The sequence below is a fragment of the Piliocolobus tephrosceles genome, chromosome 10 (genome assembly GCF_002776525.5).
Source record: "Piliocolobus tephrosceles isolate RC106 chromosome 10, ASM277652v3, whole genome shotgun sequence".
In the NCBI taxonomy this organism is placed as follows: domain Eukaryota; kingdom Metazoa; phylum Chordata; class Mammalia; order Primates; family Cercopithecidae; genus Piliocolobus; species Piliocolobus tephrosceles.
Window position 1 is genome coordinate 129,569,023 of NC_045443.1, and position 21,315 is coordinate 129,590,337.

Here is a 21,315-nt window from a genome sequence, read left to right on the forward strand (position 1 = left end):
CCGTGCTGGGGGTGTGGCTGTGAGGCAGTGCTGCGGGTCCCCCACCCTGTGCTGGGGGTGTGGCTGTGAGGCAGTGCTGCAGGGACCCCACCCCCTGCTGGGGGTGTGGCTGTGAGGCAGTGCTGCGGGTTACCCACCCCGTGCCACCTCACCCCGTGCCACCTCAGTGCCCTCACAGGCCACAGTCAGACACACTGGGTCAACGACCCCACTCCTCCACCAGCCATGTGCTCATGCGCTCCCCTTCTTGTGGGGAGACAACATGGGGACCTTGGTGAGGTGCTGTGGCGGGAGCAGATGCCAGGTGATGGTGTGAGTGCACTCCGTGGCCATGGGCACAGCAGACTGTGGTTTGCGGAGACTAGGGGTGAGGCCATGTTAGCCACACACACACACACACACCCCCCACCCCTTGTCCTGGGTCTCCCTCTCTGTGCCTCATCCTCTGCTCTGCAGCCCGAGGGCATGCACTCAGGGGCTTGCCAGCGTTCTGTGCATGTGTACGTGGCGCCTGGGCACCCTCGAGAGGAGGGTGACTGTGAATGCAGCTTAAACCTGGTGAGTGAAGATTTCAGGAGGGAAGGTAAGTGTGCATGATGACTGTGGAATTTCTCAGTCCTTCACAAATGACACAGTACAACCGTCCTTTCTCCAAGAGGCGGGCAGCGGAGCAGCACCTCACTCCACGCCATTAGTGGCGAGACTCTCCAGGCACTATAGAAACTTCGTATGCGTGGACAGAAAACGCTTTGCCGCGTTGCTGAAGCTGTGGTGTCAGATTTTTCAGTAGAATACTGAAATCAGCCTATGTCAGCTTTGGTAACACACTAGTTGTCGTTTGAGTGGGGAGGACTCACAGCGTATGCAGGGTTTGGGCGCCAGCATGTCAGGGGAGTCACGTTGACCATGCCCTGTGTACAGGGACCGTCTCGGGGAGTCTGACCCATTGCCCTTCTGGGCTTGTGCCCACGCAACATGGTTGTTTGCCTTCAGGGTTGCATGTCGTCTGAGGTGTGAGAGGCTGGTGGCCCTGGGACCTGTAGCGGGAAAGCATGTCTTCTTCTGCTGGTCTCACGCTGGCTGGGTGGCATCTGCTCCCTGGGCGGAATGGCAGGAGGGCACTCGGACTTCTCATGCACGTTTTCCTCTTTCTTTCCGAGCTTGTGAAATCAAGCTGTAGTGCATTAGGTGTGCGCACGCCTCGCCCCCCTAGAGCACCTGGTAATCAAGTGTTTGGGGCGCTGTCTGGTGCTCCACAGGATCCTCGGGGGGTCCAGGAGCGTCCTGTCCTGGTCAGCTCCTCCCTCTTGCAGGGACCATGCCACACCCGCTGCTGTGAGGGCGGCACCCGTGTTTCTGTACCGTGAGCTCCAGAGCTGCCAGACCAGACTCCCTACCTGCCCAGACCACCCTGCACTTGTGCTGGCCTCTCCTGGTTCCTGTTAGCCAGGGCGAGTTGCCTTTCTGTTATCAGCCCCTCCATGTGGGCTTTAAGTCCCATCCCTTCTCTGGAATCATCCATCTTCTCAGCCGTTTTTTTTGAAGCATGTGCTGTGCCCCGGCCCTTGTGCATGTAAGTCCTTCCCTGGCCTCTTTTTCCTTCCCACCGCTGCTCTCCAGAGCCAGGCTCGCAGGAGCTCTCCCGATGCTTGTCTCCATTTTTCGGTCTCCACTCATTGCTCAGCCCCCATGAAATGTGCTTCTCATGCGCCAACGCCTAGCTGTGTGGGGACTCAGGACTCCAGGCATCGGCTCCCCCGTGGAGCCCTCCTGCTTGGGTTTTTGTTTTTGTTTTTGTTTTGTTTTGTTTTAAATTTTTCTTGAGATGGAGTCTCACTCTTGTTACCTAGGCTGAAGTTCAGTGGCACGATCTGAGCTCACTGCATCCTCTGCCTCCCAGGTTCAAGTGATTCTCCTGCCTCAGCCTCTCGAGTTGCTGGGATTACAGGCATGCGCCACCACACCTGGCTAATTTTTTTTTGCATTTTTAGTAGAGACGGGGTTTTACTATTGGCCATGCTGGTCTCGAACCCCTGACCTCTAGTGATCCGCCCACCTTGGCCTCCCAAAGTGCTGGGATTGCAGGCGAGCCACCACGCTGGCCCTGGTTGGGTTCTGTGGTGCATGCTGCTGTCACCTTGGCCTCCCAAAGTGCTGGGATTGCAGGCGTGAGCCTCCGTGCTGGCCCTGGTTGGGTTCTGTGCTGCTGTCATGGTGGTTTCTGTCACCTGCGCTTGAGCTGACCCTTGAGCTCCTCACGTCCAGCATGGCAGAACTGAGCTCGTGTTTTCCCAAGCCTGGCTCCCTCCCTGGTGTTCCTGTTTTAGGGTGTGCACCACCATCAACCCAGTTGTTTGGGTTGGAAATTTGCCATTGCTCTCTCCTCCCTTCTCTTCCCATGAGTCTGCCATCTCCTTCCTGAATCTCTCTCCAGACAAGTTACCTATCGTCACTGTCACCCCGGTTTCCTCCCTCAGGCCGCCTGGTGCTTTGTGCTCACGCCAGAGGGCTCCTCCCTACCACGGTCCCATTTCCTACCCAGCCCTGGTCCCAGTGTGCGTTGTAGGTCCTTCCGTCTGCCCCCTTCACTGAGTGGTAAGACGCACAGGACATGGACCTGGGGCCTCGTCTCCCCCTGCGCACTGCCTGCAGGGCCAGTGCAGGACCGGGCATCAGAGCTGCCAAGCGGGTGTTGAGGGGCTTTGCTCTGCTGCGCTCACCCTGCCCCTCACTTTGCTTTTCCCCCTCGATTGCCCCCACGTCTCTTTGAGAGCCCTTGCTGTGATTGTGAATGAAGGATGAACTGGAGTGGCTGTCTCTGGTCAGCTCTGGTGGGGCGGTGTCACTCTAAATGGGGATGGCAAGCGAGTGCAGAAGGCCCTGCCTGGGACGTGGACTTGAATGGCCACTCTGTCTAACTCAGTACACGGACCTAGGAACATCTGCTTCTGCCCGGCTTTCTGGAGTTGAGACAGTTGGTCGTGAGGGTGGGAATGTGTCCACGTGCCATTTGGGTTGAATGCTTCCTGCTTCTTCCTCCACGGGCAGCACTCAGGAGGCCTTGAAGAGCGGGCACTTTGTCAATGTCCTGAGCATCCTTGTGCGGCTGCAGCGCATCTGCAATCACCCTGGGCTCGTGGAACCCCGGCACCCAGGCTCTTCCTACGTGGCGCGGCCGCTGGAATATCCGTCCGCATCTCTAATCCTGAAGGCACTGGAGAGAGATTTCTGGAGGGTAAGTGGAATCACAGAAAGCGGAATCACTGTTGGATGTCTTTTCCAGGCACATTATAGATAAAACCATTCTTGGAAATGGGTTCTCAACCAGCTCTTCTTCTGCAATTGCAATTGCAGAAGTTTACCCGAGGGAGACAGGCCCACAGAGTGGAAAGATGCAGAGGGCAGGCTTTCTTGGCGTTGTGTGGACTGTGGACTGTAAAAAGTAGCTGAGCATACACGGTCCATCTGTAGAACTTCACCAAGGGCATGACAGCACCTGTGTATTGGCGTGGAGGAGGGTCTGCTTGCCGAGCGGCTGTTAGAGGGGGCGCGTCTGGATGCCCACGTTAGGGCCCTGCCATAGAAATCAGTTTTGATTCTTAGGTGCTTTTTATGCCACTTCATGCAGCAAGACTTTTTTTCTTTTTCTTTCTAGGAAACAGATCTTTCTATGTTTGATCTCATCAGCTTAGAAAATAAAATCACTCGTCACGAGGCAGAATTGCTGTCTAAGAAAAAGATACCACGGAAACTCATGGAGGAAATCTCCATTTCAGCAGCCCCAGCAGCCCGACCAGCAGCAGCAAAGCTGAAGGCCAGCAGGTGCGTGCGACCCAGAGGCAGCAGGGAGGGTCGGCTCCCAGGGTCCCCGCAGCTGACCCAGGTCTATGCGTGGTGAAAGAAAGGCTGCTAATGTAGTTGGGTTATCTGCTGCTCTTGGGACCTTGCTGATGTCCTTGGCTGTGGTACATGTGGCTGTGCAGATGCCTTTTAGGCTGTGTGGTGCAGTGCAACTGCTTGCCTCCCTGAACAGCAACCTCCTTGATCGTCTTCGTGGCAGTTTTAGGGTAGGGTGGGTGTCAGGGCTGCATTTAACCTGGTGCCTCCTGTGGTGGAGGCTGGTGTGGCCAGACCACACGTGTCGTGAGTGTGGCAGGCAGAGGGCTCCACCCCCACCGTGATGTCATTGTCTTACAAGTGACATGTGAATGATTCTGAAGTGATGCTTTTGCCAGTGTCGTGAGGCTGGGAGGGACAGACACGTTAGATGATTAAAACAAGATATAAATGACTCATAGTCTAAATCTAGCAATTGGAAATATCCAAAATCCTATGCTTGGGTTAAAAAGGAAAGGAAAGGAAAGAGGCATTTGGAGATGAAGGGGTCAGTTCTGCAGACAGGTCTTTCTTGTTGGCACTTCTGTACTTGGCTTCACTGGGACTTTCAGTGGATCACCTTCCCCTCGTCAGTACCAGAGGTTTCTGCTTAGCTTGAGGAGCCACGACCCAGCAGGCTGCTCCTCAGGGAGCCTGCGGCCCTCAGTTAAATGAATAGCACCCATTCTAGTGGGTGCTAGTCTGTCTTTTTAAAATGGCTTTTTACAAAAAAGTTTATAAAAGTTTTTAATAGAGACAGGGGTCTCACTCTGTTGCCAGGCTGGTCTTGAACTCTTGGGCTCAAAGAATCCTCCTGCTTCAGTCCCCCAAAGTGCTAGAATTACAGGTGTGAGACCACACGCCCGGCCTAAAAATGACTTTTGATGGCCATCTCTGCTTGTTACATTGTATAGGAGTTTTGAAAATGGCCAGTATAGTTCCCAGCTTAAAGTGGGCACCGTGGCTCACGCCTGTAATCCCAATGCTTTTGGAAGCCAAGGTGGCAGGATCGCTTGAGCCCAGGAGTTGGAGACCAGCCTGGGCAACATAGTGAGACCCTATCTCTCCAAAAAAAAAATCATATAATCCAGGCGTGGTGGTGCACACCCGTATTCCTAGCTACTTAGAGACTGAGGCAAGAGGATTGCTTGAAGCCAGGAGTTTGAGGCAACAGTGAACCATCACTGGTACGGCCACTTGATCAGACTTTTGTCAAGTTGATGTTTCTCCTCACTACCCTTAGCCCTTGTGCTATAATAGATGCATTGTTTTCTAATCTATATTGATACGGTTGTGAAAGTTAAAACAGCTTTCATCCTTGTATTCCCAGATATCTGGGTGGATGTAACATACCACTTTGGTGTACTTAAGTCTTGTTAGCCACTGCTACCGGGCTCAGGGGGAGCTTACCTAGGACAATACTTAGGCATCTTTCCCTTCCCTCTGTAAACTGCACTCTGGGTGCTGGCCCCTAAGCTGGCTTCCTGTGGGCAGCGGTGAACCCCGGCTCCTTGAGGTGGCCTGTTCTCTCTGTGGTCTGATGCTCTGTGTCTTCTTGCCTGGACCAACGGGCATCTAGGTTGTTTCAGCCTGTGCAGTATGGCCAGAAGCCCGAGGGTCGCACCGTGGCTTTCCCCAGCGCTCACCCGCCCCGGACGGCAGCCCCCACCACGGCCTCTCCTGCTCCACAGGGCCCGCTTCGAGGACGGCCGCCCATCGCCACATTCTCTGCCAATCCGGAGGCAAAAGGTAGACGTCACGTAGTTGTCTGCTCTCCGCCTTATGGAGGTTTTTGTGGGACAAGTTCATGGCACTTTCTTCTTGCGCCTCTGGACGCTGTAATCGTCCCTGAGTGGGAATAGGCACCACCTGCTGGCTCTCTGAAGGTGCCTTGTTGAGTTCTTGATGAGTTTTAGACTTTTTGATGGCTGGTAATGGATGTTTTCCCTATTGAAGAAGTTTCACTCCTAGGTTAATAAGTGTTGATCTGATACTGACAGCCACTGGGCAGGCTGTTTCTGTTGACAAGAGGCGCATGCGTGCAGTCGTCTAGGAGACTCCTGAGAACGTCTGCTCATATTGTATTTTGTGCTGTCACTTGAACTTGATTATTCTTTTGAGGAAGGATAGAGTAGCAAAGGTCATCAAAATAGTTAAAAGTAGTAGTTCACCACGTGGCCAAAGGGGCCCTCCACACCATGTCCATCGGGTTTTCTGAGCTAAAAATAAATGCGGAGACCTGCATTGTTGCCAGCGTTCTCTATAGAAATATGAGTGGAAGCTCTGTTGATGTTTTTTTTGTGTGTTTAGGAAATAGTTTCTAATTGATACTAATGTTTGGTTGGGCTGACTTCTAACAGTTTCTGTTTACTCTGAGAAATGTACTGCGTAGAGTACTGTAGCTCAAAGTGAAGATAATTAGCAACATGTAAAATTACGTTTCTCTCACTCTGTAAACTATATGGCCCCTCCTTTTTTTTTTTTTTTCCTTAAGAGGGGTCTTCTCATTTGAGAGACAGTGTGAAATGTTTATTTTATTTCTTTAAAATTCGCTTTAAAATATTGTATTTTATTAAGAACCTCTAACAGCTTTGCACAAACAAACCTTATCAATTGCAGCAGCAGCAGCCCCGTTTCAGACCTCTCAGGCTTCCGCCAGTGCTCCACGACACCAGCCCGCCTCGGCCTCCAGCACAGCCGCTAGCCCGGCCCATCCTGCGAAACTGCGGGCCCAGACCACAGCACAGGCCTCCACCCCAGGCCAGCCCCCGCCCCAGCCCCAGGCCCCCTCGCACGCGGCCGGGCAGAGCGCGCTGCCTCAGAGGCTGGTGCTCACCTCGCAGGCCCAGGCCCGCTTGCCTAGTAAGTGGCCTCACCTTTCCAGGTTTCTGCCATCTCTCTACCCCAGAGGAGTTGTGTTAAGAACACGGGGATGTAGGAGGAGCCTTGCTGTCCACTCCTGTGTCTTTCCCCAGCCCCATGCCCAGCGCTGCCTCTCACCAGTGCAGCCACCTCCGGCATGAGTCTAGCAGGGAGCGCCTCTCCGGAGGCTGCGTCCGGCCTTCTCCTGTCTGTGCTCTCTCTCCTGACTCCGCCATCCAGCTCTGCTTTCCTGCTGCGCTCGCTCACTGCTTTGGTGCTGTTGTCGGCACTTCCCAGTGTTAGCCCTGGCCTTGTTCCACCAGCCACACAGGTGCACTCTGGGGGAGCAGATGCTCCTAGAGTGACAGCGACTGCTTTTGTTAAGGTCGCTTCCTTGCCAGTCATGTGAACGAGCTTTAGGTTCCTAAAAAACATTAGCTCTTTTTAATCTCTCGCCTGTTACCAAACTTAAACTTGGGATGAATAATTGCTCAATCAAGATAACTTGTAACAATTTAATGACTTAAAAAACACAGTTATTAATTTTTCAAATACAGAACATTTTGCTGTGTCCAGTGGGATTAGTATGTTTTCAGACCTTATATGTACCCTATTCATTCTGTGGTGGAAATTATCCTGACTTAAAGTATTATGTTGTTTCTCCAGTGCCACCTCAACTGCTTCTTTCATTGGTGTAGCCAGATCGTGTGGAGGCTTTCCTGGAAAGATGGAGATGGGAGAGGGAGTGATGCAGAGAGACACTGAGTTCAAACTAATTGTCTTTCCTTACAAGTGTCTCTCTCTCCCATTGCCCAAAAATAAAGAGGAATTGTCCTAGTTAACTGCCCTAAGGGAGAAAGCAATTGCATATGTTACATCTTTATCAAACTAGACACTGTCTTGCGTGGGATGAAAGTCATGGTGGTGGTTGCCAGAGGAGCTGTTCTTTGGGAGATCTGTAAAGTGAGCAAAACTGCTTTTCCTGTGGGTCGATTCTCACCTGTGTATGGAGCAAGGAGGATTGTTGGGACATTGACACTTCTGTGCACAAATCTCTGTCTTCTGTTTCCGTTTTCCCCTCCTTGTTCACAGTTACTCTGTGGGCAAGATACCTCTAGACGTTTTTCTAGTCTCTTACTAACGGTTCTTTTTGTCATATCACTAATAATTCTGGCATGGATTTTCTTGGGAAGAACATTTAGACTCAAGTATCAACCATTGGGAAATAAATCTTTAAACCTGTTGTTCAGTTGTAGCTGGAAGGTAATACCTTTTTGAGGTGGGGGCATATGACCACGTCTGAGTTATGTTTTTTCAAAAAAAGTGTTTTAAGCAGCGCTAAATTTTACTTTTTTTTTTTTTTTAAACAGTAGATGTTATAGATTGACTTTTACCGTCTAATTCAAATTAGTATGAAGTTTTATATCTTAAAGATTTTTTATGTATGTGATTTATTTATGTATTTAGAGGCATTGCTAGATCTTATAGATGCTGTAGCTCACACCTGTAGTCCCAGCTACCCGGGAGGCTGAGGTGGGAAGATCGCTTGAACCCAGGAGTTTGAGGCTGCAGTGAGCTATAATCCTGCTACCACACTCCAGCTTAGTTGATAGCCAGACCCTGTCTCTCACAAAATAAATAAAAATGCATTCCTAGATTTTGGAGAGTTATGGGTGTAATTGAAGCTAATTATTTTTTATATTTGTGAAGATACAGTCTCTCTTTGTGAGCTAAATTGGACAGGTACTTTCCACATTTATAAAGTTCTCTAAAAGGTTCATGTGTGAGTTTCCAAGTGTATTACAAATCAATTTCTGCTTTTTTTTTTTTTTTTTTTTTTTTGAGGTGGAGTTTCACTCTTGTTGCCCAGGCTGGAGTGCAATGGCCCAATCTCAGCTCACTGCAACCTCTGCCTACCGGGTTCAAGCGATTCTTCTGCCTCAGCCTCCTGTGTAGCTCAGATTACAGGCGCCTGCCACCATGCCTCAGCTAAATTTTTTTTTTTTTTTTTTTTTTTTTTTTGCATTTCTAGTAGAGATGGGTTTTCACCCTGTTTCCAGGCTGGTCTCGAACTCCTGCCCTCATGTGATCCACCCAACTCAGCCTCCCAAAGTGCTGGGATTACAGTCATGAGCCACTTCATGCAGCTGATTTCTGCTGTTTTTGATGTTTGCTGCTTTTTTATTGTTTGGGTAGAAAAGTAAAATGTTCCTTAATAGCTTCCTTAATATTATCAATATCTGATATCTAAAATTCCTACCAATTATGGTTAAGTGAAGTTAACCATTAAAATCTGACATTTTGTTTTCTCTTTTTAATGAAAATAATTATTTTTAAAAAGTGGTAGAAAACACTACCTGATAAACATTTCTGTGGTGCTTCAGTTTATGATAGATGGTCATTATATGCAAGAAATGATTGTCAATATGACACACCCAAATTTTTTCCAAAATGATCTGAATTCACCTTTCCATCTCCGTTTCAACAGGTGGCGAGGTAGTGAAAATAGCTCAGCTGGCATCCATCGCAGGACCACAGAGCCGCGTGGCTCAGCCGGAGACGCCGGTGACACTGCAGTTCCAGGGCAGCAAGTTCACCCTGTCGCACAGCCAGCTCCGGCAGCTCACGGCGGGCCAGCCGCTGCAGCTGCAAGGTAAGGATCAGGAAGAGAGAGCACTGACGCCGAAATTGACAAAAGCGCCTCACCATGAGCTCTGCTGCCTGCAGGCCTGCTTCGTGCATTTACGCTTCAGGCTTTTCCTCGTGTCCAATGATGCGTCTCATGGTCCACGGAGGACCGGCCCCGCGAGACGCCATTCATCAGCCACTGGGCTGCCTGTGCTTGACGCGTGTCAGACAAACAACAGGCATGTTCGTTCCCAGCATCTGCTCTTTGAAGAGAGTTTCGTATTTTGTAGATCAAAGTAGAAATATTTGGCCAGGCGTGGTGGTGCTCTCCTGTGGTCCAGGCTACTCGGGAGGCTGAGGTGGGAAGATCACCTGAGCCCCAGAGGTTGAAACTGCAGTGAGCCGAGATCGTGCCACTGCACTCCAGCCTGATCACAGAGTGAGACCCCCATCTCTAAATAATAGATAAGTAACAGAAATATTTGCTGCTTTCTAATACAGGTGTGAGACAGATTTTCCCCAAAACACCACAGGATTGGTAATTTTATGTATGAGAAATCATTTTTTTCTATCAACAGACTTAATTTTAACTCCCAGACCCAAAGCCCAGATCTTTGGTGAAGAGCAGTGTGTTTATATAGTAACTGCTCTTTAAAAAAAGTGAGGGAGAGGAATTGAGTGGTGCCTTGTCCTGGTGGTGGGATCGTTAGCTCACTCTGTTTTAGTTTAGGGTTCAGGGAACACCCACAGCAGCCCCGGCAGCCGCCTTCCCCCTCCTTCCTCGACAGCAGCCTTAGGGGCTGCCTCCCTCCCGCCCCCACACAGCAGCCCTGGCGGCACCTCCCCCACCTTCCCTGACTGCAGCCTCAGCGGCCGCCTCCCCAGTGCTTTCCTCATGATCGCTGCCTGTGGTATTGTCAGGGTGGAGCGTTTTGTCATTCGTGGGGTGAGCCCGCTGACTGCCTTGGAGAGACACACATCTCCGCAGAGCAAGGCCGGCCACAGAGAAACGATTCAGTTTGGTTTCCTTCCTTTTTTTTTTTTTTAAACATTTTTTTGGCCCACAGAGGCAGGGCCAATTGGTAACATCTCTGATGGCTGCCAGTTTTCATCAAGTATGACATGGGAAGCTATCTCCAGGGTAAAAGAAGTCAGAAAGATGTAGTCATACAAGATCCAAAGCGGCAGCCTCCTTAAAAAGCCGCAGAAAAGCCACAGGCATCTGGGCTGAAAACAGGGTTTTGTTCCATTTCTTCATTCCCTTGACTGCTGTCAGAAGTGACTGCGGTGATCTGGGAGTGAGGACGTCCAGCTCAGTACCTTGAGCGGCACAGCAGGTCCTCAGCGGCTGTATGTCACACACCTTCCGTAAGGCACAGAGGGTAGATGGCCTTTTCTTGACATTGAGCAAGAGACCTTGTCTCTTAGTGTGTCGCCATCCACTGTTGGTGATGGGTTGCCACTTTTCTCACAGTGACTGAACTTTGCATTGATTTGTTTGTTTAGATTTGATTTTCAGTTTGTCGACTGATTTTGTACTGTTTGGGAGTGCCTGGAGTGTGTGACTGTGATGTACATGTGCCTGTTATTGACACCTAGCGGACCTGTGATTGCAGGCAGCGTCCTCCAGATCGTGTCCGCCCCCGGGCAACCCTACCTTCGAGCCCCTGGCCCCGTGGTGATGCAGACCGTGTCTCAGGCGGGCGCTGTGCACGGCGCCCTGGGAAGCAAGCCCCTGGCCGGCGGTCCCAGCCCTGCACCCTTGACCCCACAAGGTAGGGTGCTCTGAGCAGGAGGGAGACTTGGCTTGGAAGCTTCCTTCTCTTCCATCTCAGGCGAGTGGAAGGCATTCATGTGTCTTTGACTGTATCTCAGAACAGCACAGTCTAGTGTGCAGCCATCTCTGATTTCTGTAGATGTGTCATAGTGTCAGCCTGATTTATTTTCTTTTTCTTGTGCTTTCAAAGATATTGGTTGGATATAACCAGCCTCCACTGTCCTTAGGGTTTTGTTTTGTTTGTGTTCTCACAAGAAATTTGGAATCATGAGAAATCTTGCTTGTTTGTATATTGCCAACACATTCAGTGTGCTCAGTCTCCCCTGGGAGTGGGACCGTGCAGCCACCCACGCAGGGCCTGGTTCTTTGTCCAGCCCGAGCTGCCACTCCTCATCCTGTCTCGCCACCTGCTTCACCTCTGAGTCCTCACTCTGCCCCTGCCTTGGCCCTGGGTCTCCCTGGATGTGCCCTGTCGTGACGTGGTGTGTCCTCTGGAACCCAGAGACCCGTGGAGGCAGCTGGGCGTCTAGAGGGGCGAGGCTGTCTCCTTGGGATGGAGCCTTGTCCTGGTGGCCGAGTGGTGTCCGTTCAGTTCCAGCCCCACCTCTGCACAGTGGGCAGTGATGTTGGGTGGGCCACTGCCAACCTGTTAGGCTCTGTTAGGCATCAGAGGAGGCTGCGAGCCTGGAGTGGGGAGGGGCCATGGCTTGTTCTCCAGTCCTGTTAGCGTCACCCAGCAGCAGTCCTGCATGCCACCGTGGTCAACAGTTCCACTTGCCAGGTTTTGCCCCTACTCCCAGAACCAGGCATCTTGGGGATTCCAGAACCAGCTGCTGCACCCTTCTTTGTGGGCTGATGAGTCACTGTCCTGTGGAAGCCCTCCTCAGCTTCAGAGACCCCAGTACCAACTGGAGTCCTGGACCCTGAGGGTCTGAGCCCAGACACCCCTACCCTCAAGTGCTGAGTTCTGACAACCTCAGCCTCTCTCCCCTTGTTTTCCCCTAAGGTGACTCTTAACCCCTGGGCCCCTTTTCAGCACTCAGACACCTCTATGACCACATCTTTATAGGAAAGTCACCGCACTAAGTGGCATGGCTTCTGCCTTCTTCGTTGGCCCTGGCTGGTAGCTGGTGTCATGTCAGGAGCAGCTCCAGGGAACGGATATGAAACGGGCACTGGCTTTCTCTGTTGCAGTCATGAGGACTAGGTGGACGTCCTGCCAGGGCTGGGCTGCTCATGGCAGGCAGAGGCCTCACAGTCATCAGGCTGTCACCTGGGCTAGGAGGTGGCCACATGCTGATGGCGATGGGGCACCCAGGGCCTTGGATGTATGCTGGGATGCTTCTGGGTGGCTCTGGAGTGCTTCCCAAAGGAAAGGGATAAACTCCTGGCTCCATTCAGCTCCAGTCATGGCCTGGGAGCCAACATGCTTCTGTGGCAGATCTAAAGTATTTAAGTTTGAGCTATGCACATTCCAGGCATGTGCTGGTGGAGGATGAGGCATTGGGTACATGCTGTTGCAGAATGACTTTCTGCGGAGTGTGCTGGTGGAGGGCGAGGTTCCATGGAGCATGCTGGTGGCAGATGAAATCCTGCGAACTTGGCGTTCCTTTTCACCTCTTCCTTTATACATTTGTAGTTGGCGTTCCGGGCCGCGTGGCGGTGAATGCCTTGGCTGTGGGAGAACCTGGAACGGCCTCCAAACCAGCTTCTCCCATTGGAGGGCCAACCCAGGTAAGCACCTGAGCTTGAGACCCTGGTGTATGTGGACAAGTGGCTTTAAGAGCTGCTTGTTGTGTTTGGTTGTGATATTTAAAGGCTCCTGTGAATCCTCAAGTTATGTTAGTGAATTCTTATTTTAAAACACAAATTTCCTAATACAAGAAATGAAACTGGACTTACGACTGCCGAAATCTTTTTTTGTATTTTTTATGTCCTTCTGCAAGTCTTCCTGGGCATTGGAATTACTCACTTGTGTCTTGAGAAATACTTCCCATCTTGGCAAAGAAGAGAATGCTTGTGCTCTCTGCTTCTTTTCCATTTCTATTTCCTGTAACTCTCGGCTTCATTTCATTCTCTATTTCCTGTAACACAAGACCTTGGATATTGAAGTGGATCCCCTACGTGGGAAATTCCAGGGGGTTTGGTGAAGATGGTAACTTGTCGTTCTGTTTCTCAAGTAACTGTTTTTCATCACTTTTTGATAAAGGAGGAGAAGACCAGACTCTTGAAAGAGCGCCTGGATCAGATTTATTTGGTCAACGAGCGGCGCTGTTCCCAAGCTCCAGTCTATGGCAGAGACTTGCTAAGGATTTGTGCCCTGCCTGGCCACGGAAGGGTACAGTGGCGTGGGTCCCTGGATGGCCGTCGTGAGAAGGAGGCCGGGCCAGCACACATTTACACTTCATCCTCAGAAAGTCCAAGTGAGCTGATGTTGACGCTTTGTCAGTGTCAAGAGTCTCTGCAGGATGTTATTGACAGGTACTGCAGACCTCGTGGCCTTTTCGGTGCTCTCTGGCTGCGTTGTGCCCCAGCAAGGCCCCTTCTTGTCTCGTGGATGTTCATCTTATTCCCATCGGCTTCTCCCCACGCTGTCCCTTAGCAGTCTGTTTTGAAGTTACACTTTGAGGTCTTCAGCTTTGGGATTAGATGGTTTTATTATCTGGGTCTCAGTGCCAGGCACGGCTTCTGAAGGAAGTTGGCAGCCCTGGGGCAGAGCCACAGCACTGAGCTCAGGCACGGCTTCTGAAGGAAGTTGGCAGCCCTGGGGCAGAGCCACAGCACTGAGCTCACACTGTGCCTGGGGACAAATGACTGTGTTGCTAAGGACTTTCTCCATTTGATTCTTTCAAAACAATGACTGCATTAAAAGATCCGCATGAGTGAGTGAACGTTACGTGATGAGAAACACGTGCCGGAGTTGAGCTCAGAACATGCGTTAATAGAGAGCAAATCCGAGCTCTGGTGGGCACGGTGGGCACCTGGCCGCTCTCACTGAGCTTGGTTTCAGTAGAGCGCGTCACCCTGTTTGCAGTTCCACTCCCTGCTTGGACCCGGTCTCCAGGCTCTGCTTCAGACATGTTTTCTTCCCTTCTTTGCAGCTGTCGTATGTCTCATAGTTGTATCCTGTCTACAAAGGGAAACCTGGCTTCTTCCTGTGCCTTGGCTCAGCTCAGTTTTCAGGATCTACTTATTTCAGTGCTTTCAGATCAGGAAGCAGAATTAATGGAAAAAAAGAAAACTGGGAGTGCTTCTCCAAGGCCGAACAAGCCACCTCTGGCTTCTCCTGGTCTGGGAGTGGCTAAGTCAGTGACCTTGTGCTCCTGGAGTTTTTCTTTCGAGTACTGGTTTGTCTTTGTGTACTCCTCCCTCATTGAACATTTGACCATTCATTCAGTTTGTATACCGTTGGGAGTGAGTCATAGCTGATGTCCATAGCAAGGGCCTTCTGGTGCAGGTGACCTCCACAGGTTGCAAGGTGGGCCTCAGGTTGGCTGTGTGATCTTTGCTATATTGTCATTGTCCTAAAGATTCCTTCACCCTGAGTCTGGCCCCCGTCCTGGTGGGACAGTCTATAGCAGTTCTCGGATCCACGAGACAGTACACCTTTGTCCCAAACTTTCCAGCTGAAGACACACTGGAAAGAGGATGGCTCATCTCTGAACTAGTGCCTGCGGCCTGGGGAATCCACCCCCATTGATCGATCAGCCCTGGACTGTCTGAATTAGTCCCTAAGGTGGTGGTTGTTGGCCAGGACTGGTTAGGATCTGCCTCGTTGGGCCCCTGCCCGTGTGCCAACAGTCACGTCCCCATGTGACTGGGTTGAGCCCTGCTGTTTCCTGGGACTTGGACTGCCGGAGGTCTCTGCCTCATCTTTTGGGAGCCCCCTTGCTGGGTGAAGGTGTGTGGCTCCTGGTGGTGATAAAACATGCTTTCTGCTCCTCAGGGTTGCCTTTGTGATTCCTCCCGTGGTGGCAGCACCCCCGTCCCTACGGGTGCCGCGGCCGCCACCCCTGTACAGCCACAGAATGAGGATCTTCAGGGAGGGCCTGAGAGAGCACGCTGCACCTTACTTCCAGCAGCTGCGGCAGACGACGGCTCCGCGCCTGCTGCAGTTCCCTGAGCTGAGGCTGGTGCAGTTCGATTCAGGTATGGAGCAGTTGGTGGTGTGGCCCGTGTGTGAGCTGGGCTGGCCCTGGATGATGAGACACTCTTGATTTGATTCGTTTCCCAGGAAAGTTGGAAGCTTTAGCTATATTGCTTCAGAAGTTGAAATCTGAAGGACGTCGGGTGCTGATTTTATCACAGATGATTCTGATGTTGGACATTTTAGAGATGTTCTTGAACTTCCATTACCTCACCTATGTAAGAATCGATGAAAATGCCAGCAGTGAGCAACGGCAGGTGAGAAGGACATTGCTTACCTTGTCCCTGATGGGTCAGTCACCGGTGTTTAAGGCCTGAGTGCTGTGTAAATTCAGTGGTCTCATGGCCCTTCTAAGTGAAAGGGGAAGGACTTAATGAGCCTTTGAACTTCCTTAAGTCTCAATCCATCCTTTGATATTTTTTATTGAAAGCCATGTTGTTAGGTAAATGCAGTCTTGATGTCTCAGAATAAACACTGGTGACCTGCAGTCATCATTAAGACAATACTGGTGTACTTCAAGAGGTAACTACGGGGTAAAAATATGAAAACAGTTCCAACCAATTTAGAATTAAAGGAAATACAAGTTAAGATAATATGCCTGTTGTTTACTTACTAGATTTGCCAAGGCTATTTTGATTCATCAGGCACAGTGAGTCAGACACTCTCATAGCCTGCTGTGGAGGCATAAACTAGTATAGTTCTAGAAGGCAGCCTGGCAGTATGGATTTGAACCTTAGTGGTGATGTATTTAGAACCCTTTACTTACATAACGACAAACACACCACGTGAGATCTGTCTGCAGAGTCGTCGTTGAAACGTTGATGGTAATCCACAGCTGGGAACAAAGTCAGTGTTCAGCAGAAGAGTGAGTGCATAAGGGGTTGTCCCTGGGCCCTGTGCCCCGGCAGCTTCATGAGCAGAAACCGTGCCCAGCATTCCATGTGGTGCGCTGGGCCCTTGTCAGCAGCATTTCAGAGCCAGCTTTAGTAGCATGGCCCATTGTCCCCCAGATGCTGCCCTGTAAGCCACGCGACCTGCTTTATCTCACACACATGCTCATGCACACGCTGAAGAGGCCTAGAACAAATAGAGCAAAAGGTGATGTAACAGGTTTTCTTGGTAATAGCGTGACAAATTACAGTCAGAATGCTTCGAAGGAAGAGCGTTGTTCAGTGGTTAGGTTTTGTTTCCGGCACAGAAATAATTACGGAAGAGAAGTATTCAAGTCATCTCCTTTCATGGTCCTCAGTGAGGTTAGAGGAATGTCCTTCATGGTTTTGTTTTTCCTGCTTCCTCAGCCTTACTCCAGGGGCTTTTTGTTGCCTGTAAAGTGCCCTGGCATTGCCTGAGGATAGATGAGAAAGCACATATCCCTCCCCAGTAAGACGCTGTTTTCTTTTGGGGCCTACAAGTTGAGCTGACAGTAAATGCAAGGTGGAATCTAACTTTTTCTTGTCACTCATGGCTGGTGTTATTTAAACCATGGGTATGAGGGTGTTGGAGATGGGTGAGTGTAAGATGATGGTGGCTGCACGGAAGAGCCATAATATAGTGCGGGGACCTTGGTGTTGCTTTAACGTGAGCCTTGTGTTGAATGGAATACAAACCAAGCCGTTTTGCTATGCGATAATTTTTTTTTCTTTTTTCTTTTTTTTGAGACAGAGTCTCGCTCTGTCGCCCAGGCTGGAGTGCAATAGCGCGATCTCGGCTCACTGCAAGCTCCGCCTCCTGGGTTCACCCCATTCTCCTGCCTCAGCCTCCCAAGTAGCTGGGAGTACAGGCGTCCGCCACCACGCCCGGCTAATTTTTTGTATTTTTAGTAGAGACGGGGTTTCACCATGTTAACCAGATAGTGTCTATCTCCTGACCTTGTGATCCGCCCACCTCGGCCTCCCAAAGTGCTGGGATTACAGGCGTGAGCCAGCACACCTGGCCTGCTATGGGATAATTTCTAATTGATAAATGGTGAAATGTGTCAAAGGTTTCCCAACATTTTCCAAGAATGCTAACTCTAGGTTTTGTTTCATCTTAGGAACTGATGAGGAGTTTCAACAGAGACAGGCGGATTTTTTGTGCCATTCTCTCCACTCACAGCCGTACCACAGGTATAAACCTTGTAGAGGCAGACACCGTCGTGTTTTATGACAATGACCTGAATCCAGTGATGGATGCCAAAGCTCAGGAGTGGTGCGATAGGATCGGGAGATGCAAAGACATCCACATATACAGGTGAGGGCCTGCGGGGATGGCCGTGTGAAAATAGAGTCAATGAGAAGCTTTGCAGGAGGTATTGGTGCAAGAAGCACTAATGCAGAAACAAAAGAAAAAACTAAAGACGATACATGATATCTAATTTTAAACTAGGTTTCGTTTTCCTTCAGACGAATTTATGTTTCTGCTGTTTTATCTATTCCTTTTATTTATACTCAACATTTGCTTGAAATTGTAAGTTAGTGATGCTGCTCACACAAATCATCTTGCCGTCCTCAGTTTTTACATGTGGTACCTCTTCCAGAGTACCTCAGTCTTAAAAGTACGATTTAGATTTTGGGTTGTTTTACTTACTATGAACTAAAAGTTGTCTGTTAGTAAAATGGCTATTGAAAGAATGGTCAACACCTGTGAAAAGAAGAAAAAGAGAATTAAAATAGATTTTTTTTTTGAGACGGAGTCTTACTCTGTCACTCAGGCGGTAGTGCAGTGGCATGATCTTGGCTCACTGCAACCTCTGCCTCCCAGGTACGAGCGATTCTTCTGCCTCAGCCTCCTGAATAGCTGGGACTACAGGCGTGCGCCACTACGACTGGCTAATTTTTGTATTTTTAGTAGATACGGGGTTTCAGCATATTGGCCAGGCTGGTCTCGAACTCCTGACTTTGTGATCCGCCTGCCTCAGCCTCCCAAAGTACTGGGATTACAGGCATGAGCCACTGCGCCCAGCCAAAATCTATTACTATCTTTTTTTTTTTTTTTTTTTTTTTTGAGATGGAGTTTCGCTCTTGTTAGTCAGGCTGGAGTGCGATGGTGCCGTCTCGGCTCACTGTGACCTCCGCCTCCTGGGTTCAAGTGATTCTTCTGCCTCAGCCCCCCGAGTAGCTGGGGTTACAGGTGTGCGCCACCACGCCCTGCTAGTTTTTGTATTTTTGGTAGAAATGGGTTTTCACCATGTTGGCCAGGCTGATCTTGGAACTCCCAACCTCAGGTGATCGCCCGCCTTGGCCTCCCAAAGTGCTGGGATACAGGCATGAGCCACTGCACCCAGCCTATTATTAGCTTTAAAGATAAAAACTGTAACTGTCAAAACACAATTGGGAGACATGGAGAAAGATTACTCTCTTATTTTAAAATTTCTAAGTGCTTGCTGTTACAGTGTAATAGGATATTTACTTCTTCTGCTTATTTTGTGCCTGGTTGTGTACCGAGTGCAGCCTAGGCTCGCCTTTCATAGTGACATGTCAATTCCCAGTAGGGAACCTGAGACTAGACAAGTATGGTCCCTGCATGAGGTCTCCTAGGTAGTAGCTGACCCTGCAACTACAACCCCAAGTGTGCTTTGACCTCTTTTTTTTTTTTTTTTTTTTTTTTTTTGAGACAGGGTCTGTTGCCTAGGCTGGAGTGCAGTGGCGTGATCTTGGCTCACTGATGCCTCTATCACCTAGGCTCAAGTGATCCTCCCAGCTCAGCCTCCCGGGTGGCTGGGGCTACAGGTGTACAGCTCCATGCCTGGCTAATGTTTGTATTTTTTGTACAGACAGGGTTTCACTATGTTGCCCAGGCTGGTCCCAAACTCCTGGACTCAAGCAGTCAGCCCGCCTCAGCCTCCCAAAGTGCTGGGATTACAGGCGTGAGTCACTGCACCCAGCCCGCCATTTGTTTTTTAACAAGACAGTTGGTATCATAGTAATTCAAATGCTGCATTTAAATTGTTTGATTATTATTTTTCTTGCTATAAATGCTTTACTTGTTCCTCGAGGAAAAAAAGGAAAGCCTGTAAAGAAAAACAAGGATCCTATAGAGGCAGCAATTATTAATATTTAGCTGCACATCTTCCCAGACATGTTTCTGATTCTTTACGAAGGCTCACACTATGTCTTATTTTGTAAACTTTTTTTTTTTTTAAACAGTACATTATACATACGTTTCCATGGTGATGAATATAAGTTTGGTGCATGGTTTATGTTGAATGGATAAGGGCTTAGTGTGGAATCCATTCTGCATTGTTGGCCCTTCAGCAATTACTAGCTAGAAATTGGAAAAGTGTTTTATTCTCAGTAGCAATAAAGTCTCAGGCTTGGCCTTAGTGGTGCAGGAACAGGGCATCTGAAGTGTGGCATGAGGTGACCTTGAAAGATGCAGGATGAGCTGTGCCAAGTGTGAAGACACACTTTGTTCTTGAGTGGGTAGACTTCGTTCATGAACTTGTGAAGTTTCTCCAAAGTAATACTAAAATTTAATATTATTTTTGTGAAAACGCTTCTCATGGGTGTGAAGATTGTATGCGTGCACACACATGGCTGGGTAAGGTGGTGCCAGTGTGCTTGCGGTGCGGACATCCTGATGAAGGCCGCCATCATGATGCTCAGTGTTGCAGGTGGGAATGTGCCCCACTATGAGCCATGGGGACCCCCAAACCGCATAAGGGTGCTGTTGGTGTCAGGGCAGATAGCCTGGCATCCATGGGGATTTGGCATGTTAACAGAGGTTGGCTGCCACAGTAACCGGAGGGCCTTTCTGTCATGAATGTGCTGCACACCTTGCGCTCCACGAGTAAGAGGACGGGCTTGGAGTGCTGCTCCCATGCCTGACCAGAGCGGAGTCCAGAGGGATGAAGGACTTGAATGTTTTCAGTGCAGCAGCAGTATTAGAATACTCTTGAAGAGACGGTGCCTGTGGCCGTGAGCTGGAAGGGACCGCCTGACCCACACAGACCCCGAAGTCAGGGGAGACAGGCACACGGCTGCAGTGAGACAGGAAGCCGAGCGTTGTACAGATACGGTGAGCCCAGCGGGCAGGCAGCTGATGAGCGGGGAGATGACAGGAAGCTGAGTGTTGCACATGTACGGTGAGTGCGGTGGGCAGGCGGGTGATAGAGCAGGGAGATGATTTGCCATTCTCAGTGTAAGTAAAGGGTTAAATAGCTCTTAAAAATCGAGAAGATATATAAAGACCCCCCCCCCCCCCCTTATTTTTAAAAAGGAAGGGCCTGTGAATATGAACAGTCCATCCCAATTGGCCAAAAAGTATGAGAGGCCGCTCCAGCTCACTGGTCTGGAGAAGGAAGGACCAGTTTAATGCACGATGAGATCTCTCTTCTCATGCCCCGGACAGGTGAGACCCTAAGGGAACGAGCCTGCTCAGCATGGCACTAGAAAAGGGGACGTCCTCATGTTGATGGGGACGTGGGATTGCTATCTAAGGATGTGTGTTGCAGCTTTGTCACGTGGCACAAAGGCACAAAGCAGTCACTGGGGCACAGCCATCCACTGTATTGAGCAGCCAGGTGGAAGATGAGCTCATGTCGAGGGATTTCTGTAATACACTGCTTAGCGAGGATAGCAGAATGCAGGGAAGTAGGAAATGAGGCAGACATTTTCCCCACACGGTTGTGCGTGAGGTGACAGTACAGGGAACATCATGGAAGGACACACCCAGGTTCACACAGAGCATCGTGGAACGATACACCCAGGTTCACACGGAACGTTGTGGATGGGCATGCCCAGGTTCACCCAGAACACCATGGATGGACACACCCAGGTTCACACGGAGCATTGTGGAACAACACACCCAGGTTCACATGGAAGGTCGTGGAGGGACACAACCAGGTTCACATGGAGTGTCGTGGAAGTACACACTCATGTTCACACGGAACGTCATGGAAAGACACACCCAGGTTCACATGGAAGGTCGTGAAGGGACACACCCAGGTTCACACGGAACGTCATGGAAGGACACACCCAGGTTCACACGGAATGTCGTGGAAGGACACACCCAGGTTCACACGGAACGTCGTGGAAGGACACACCCA

The 21,315-nt window shown here is 50.1% G+C and overlaps 1 protein-coding gene and 1 non-coding gene across 10 annotated transcripts in view; both read left to right on the plus strand.

The window, feature by feature from the left end:
- The window catches only part of EP400 (E1A binding protein p400), a 133,394-nt gene that overhangs the window by 69,577 nt on the left and 42,502 nt on the right, over nucleotides 1–21,315 (plus strand). For 8 of the 9 annotated variants that reach the window (XM_023196863.2, XM_023196866.2, XM_023196867.2 and 5 more), the window contains 11 exons: nucleotides 3,049–3,235; nucleotides 3,656–3,822; nucleotides 5,456–5,625; nucleotides 6,496–6,738; nucleotides 9,227–9,391; nucleotides 10,983–11,141; nucleotides 12,783–12,877; nucleotides 13,353–13,624; nucleotides 15,090–15,292; nucleotides 15,378–15,547; nucleotides 17,323–17,519. In XM_023196863.2, coding sequence (XP_023052631.2) covers nucleotides 3,049–3,235; nucleotides 3,656–3,822; nucleotides 5,456–5,625; nucleotides 6,496–6,738; nucleotides 9,227–9,391; nucleotides 10,983–11,141; nucleotides 12,783–12,877; nucleotides 13,353–13,624; nucleotides 15,090–15,292; nucleotides 15,378–15,547; nucleotides 17,323–17,519 — 2,028 coding nt within the window. The remainder of the gene's footprint in view (nucleotides 1–3,048; nucleotides 3,236–3,655; nucleotides 3,823–5,455; nucleotides 5,626–6,495; nucleotides 6,739–9,226; nucleotides 9,392–10,982; nucleotides 11,142–12,782; nucleotides 12,878–13,352; nucleotides 13,625–15,089; nucleotides 15,293–15,377; nucleotides 15,548–17,322; nucleotides 17,520–21,315) is intronic. The other variant, XM_023196871.2, reaches the window with a different exon arrangement.
- Nucleotides 16,580–16,715, plus strand: LOC111529850. Its single transcript, XR_002727610.1, has one exon. It is a non-coding gene; the product is annotated as a small nucleolar RNA SNORA49 (small nucleolar RNA).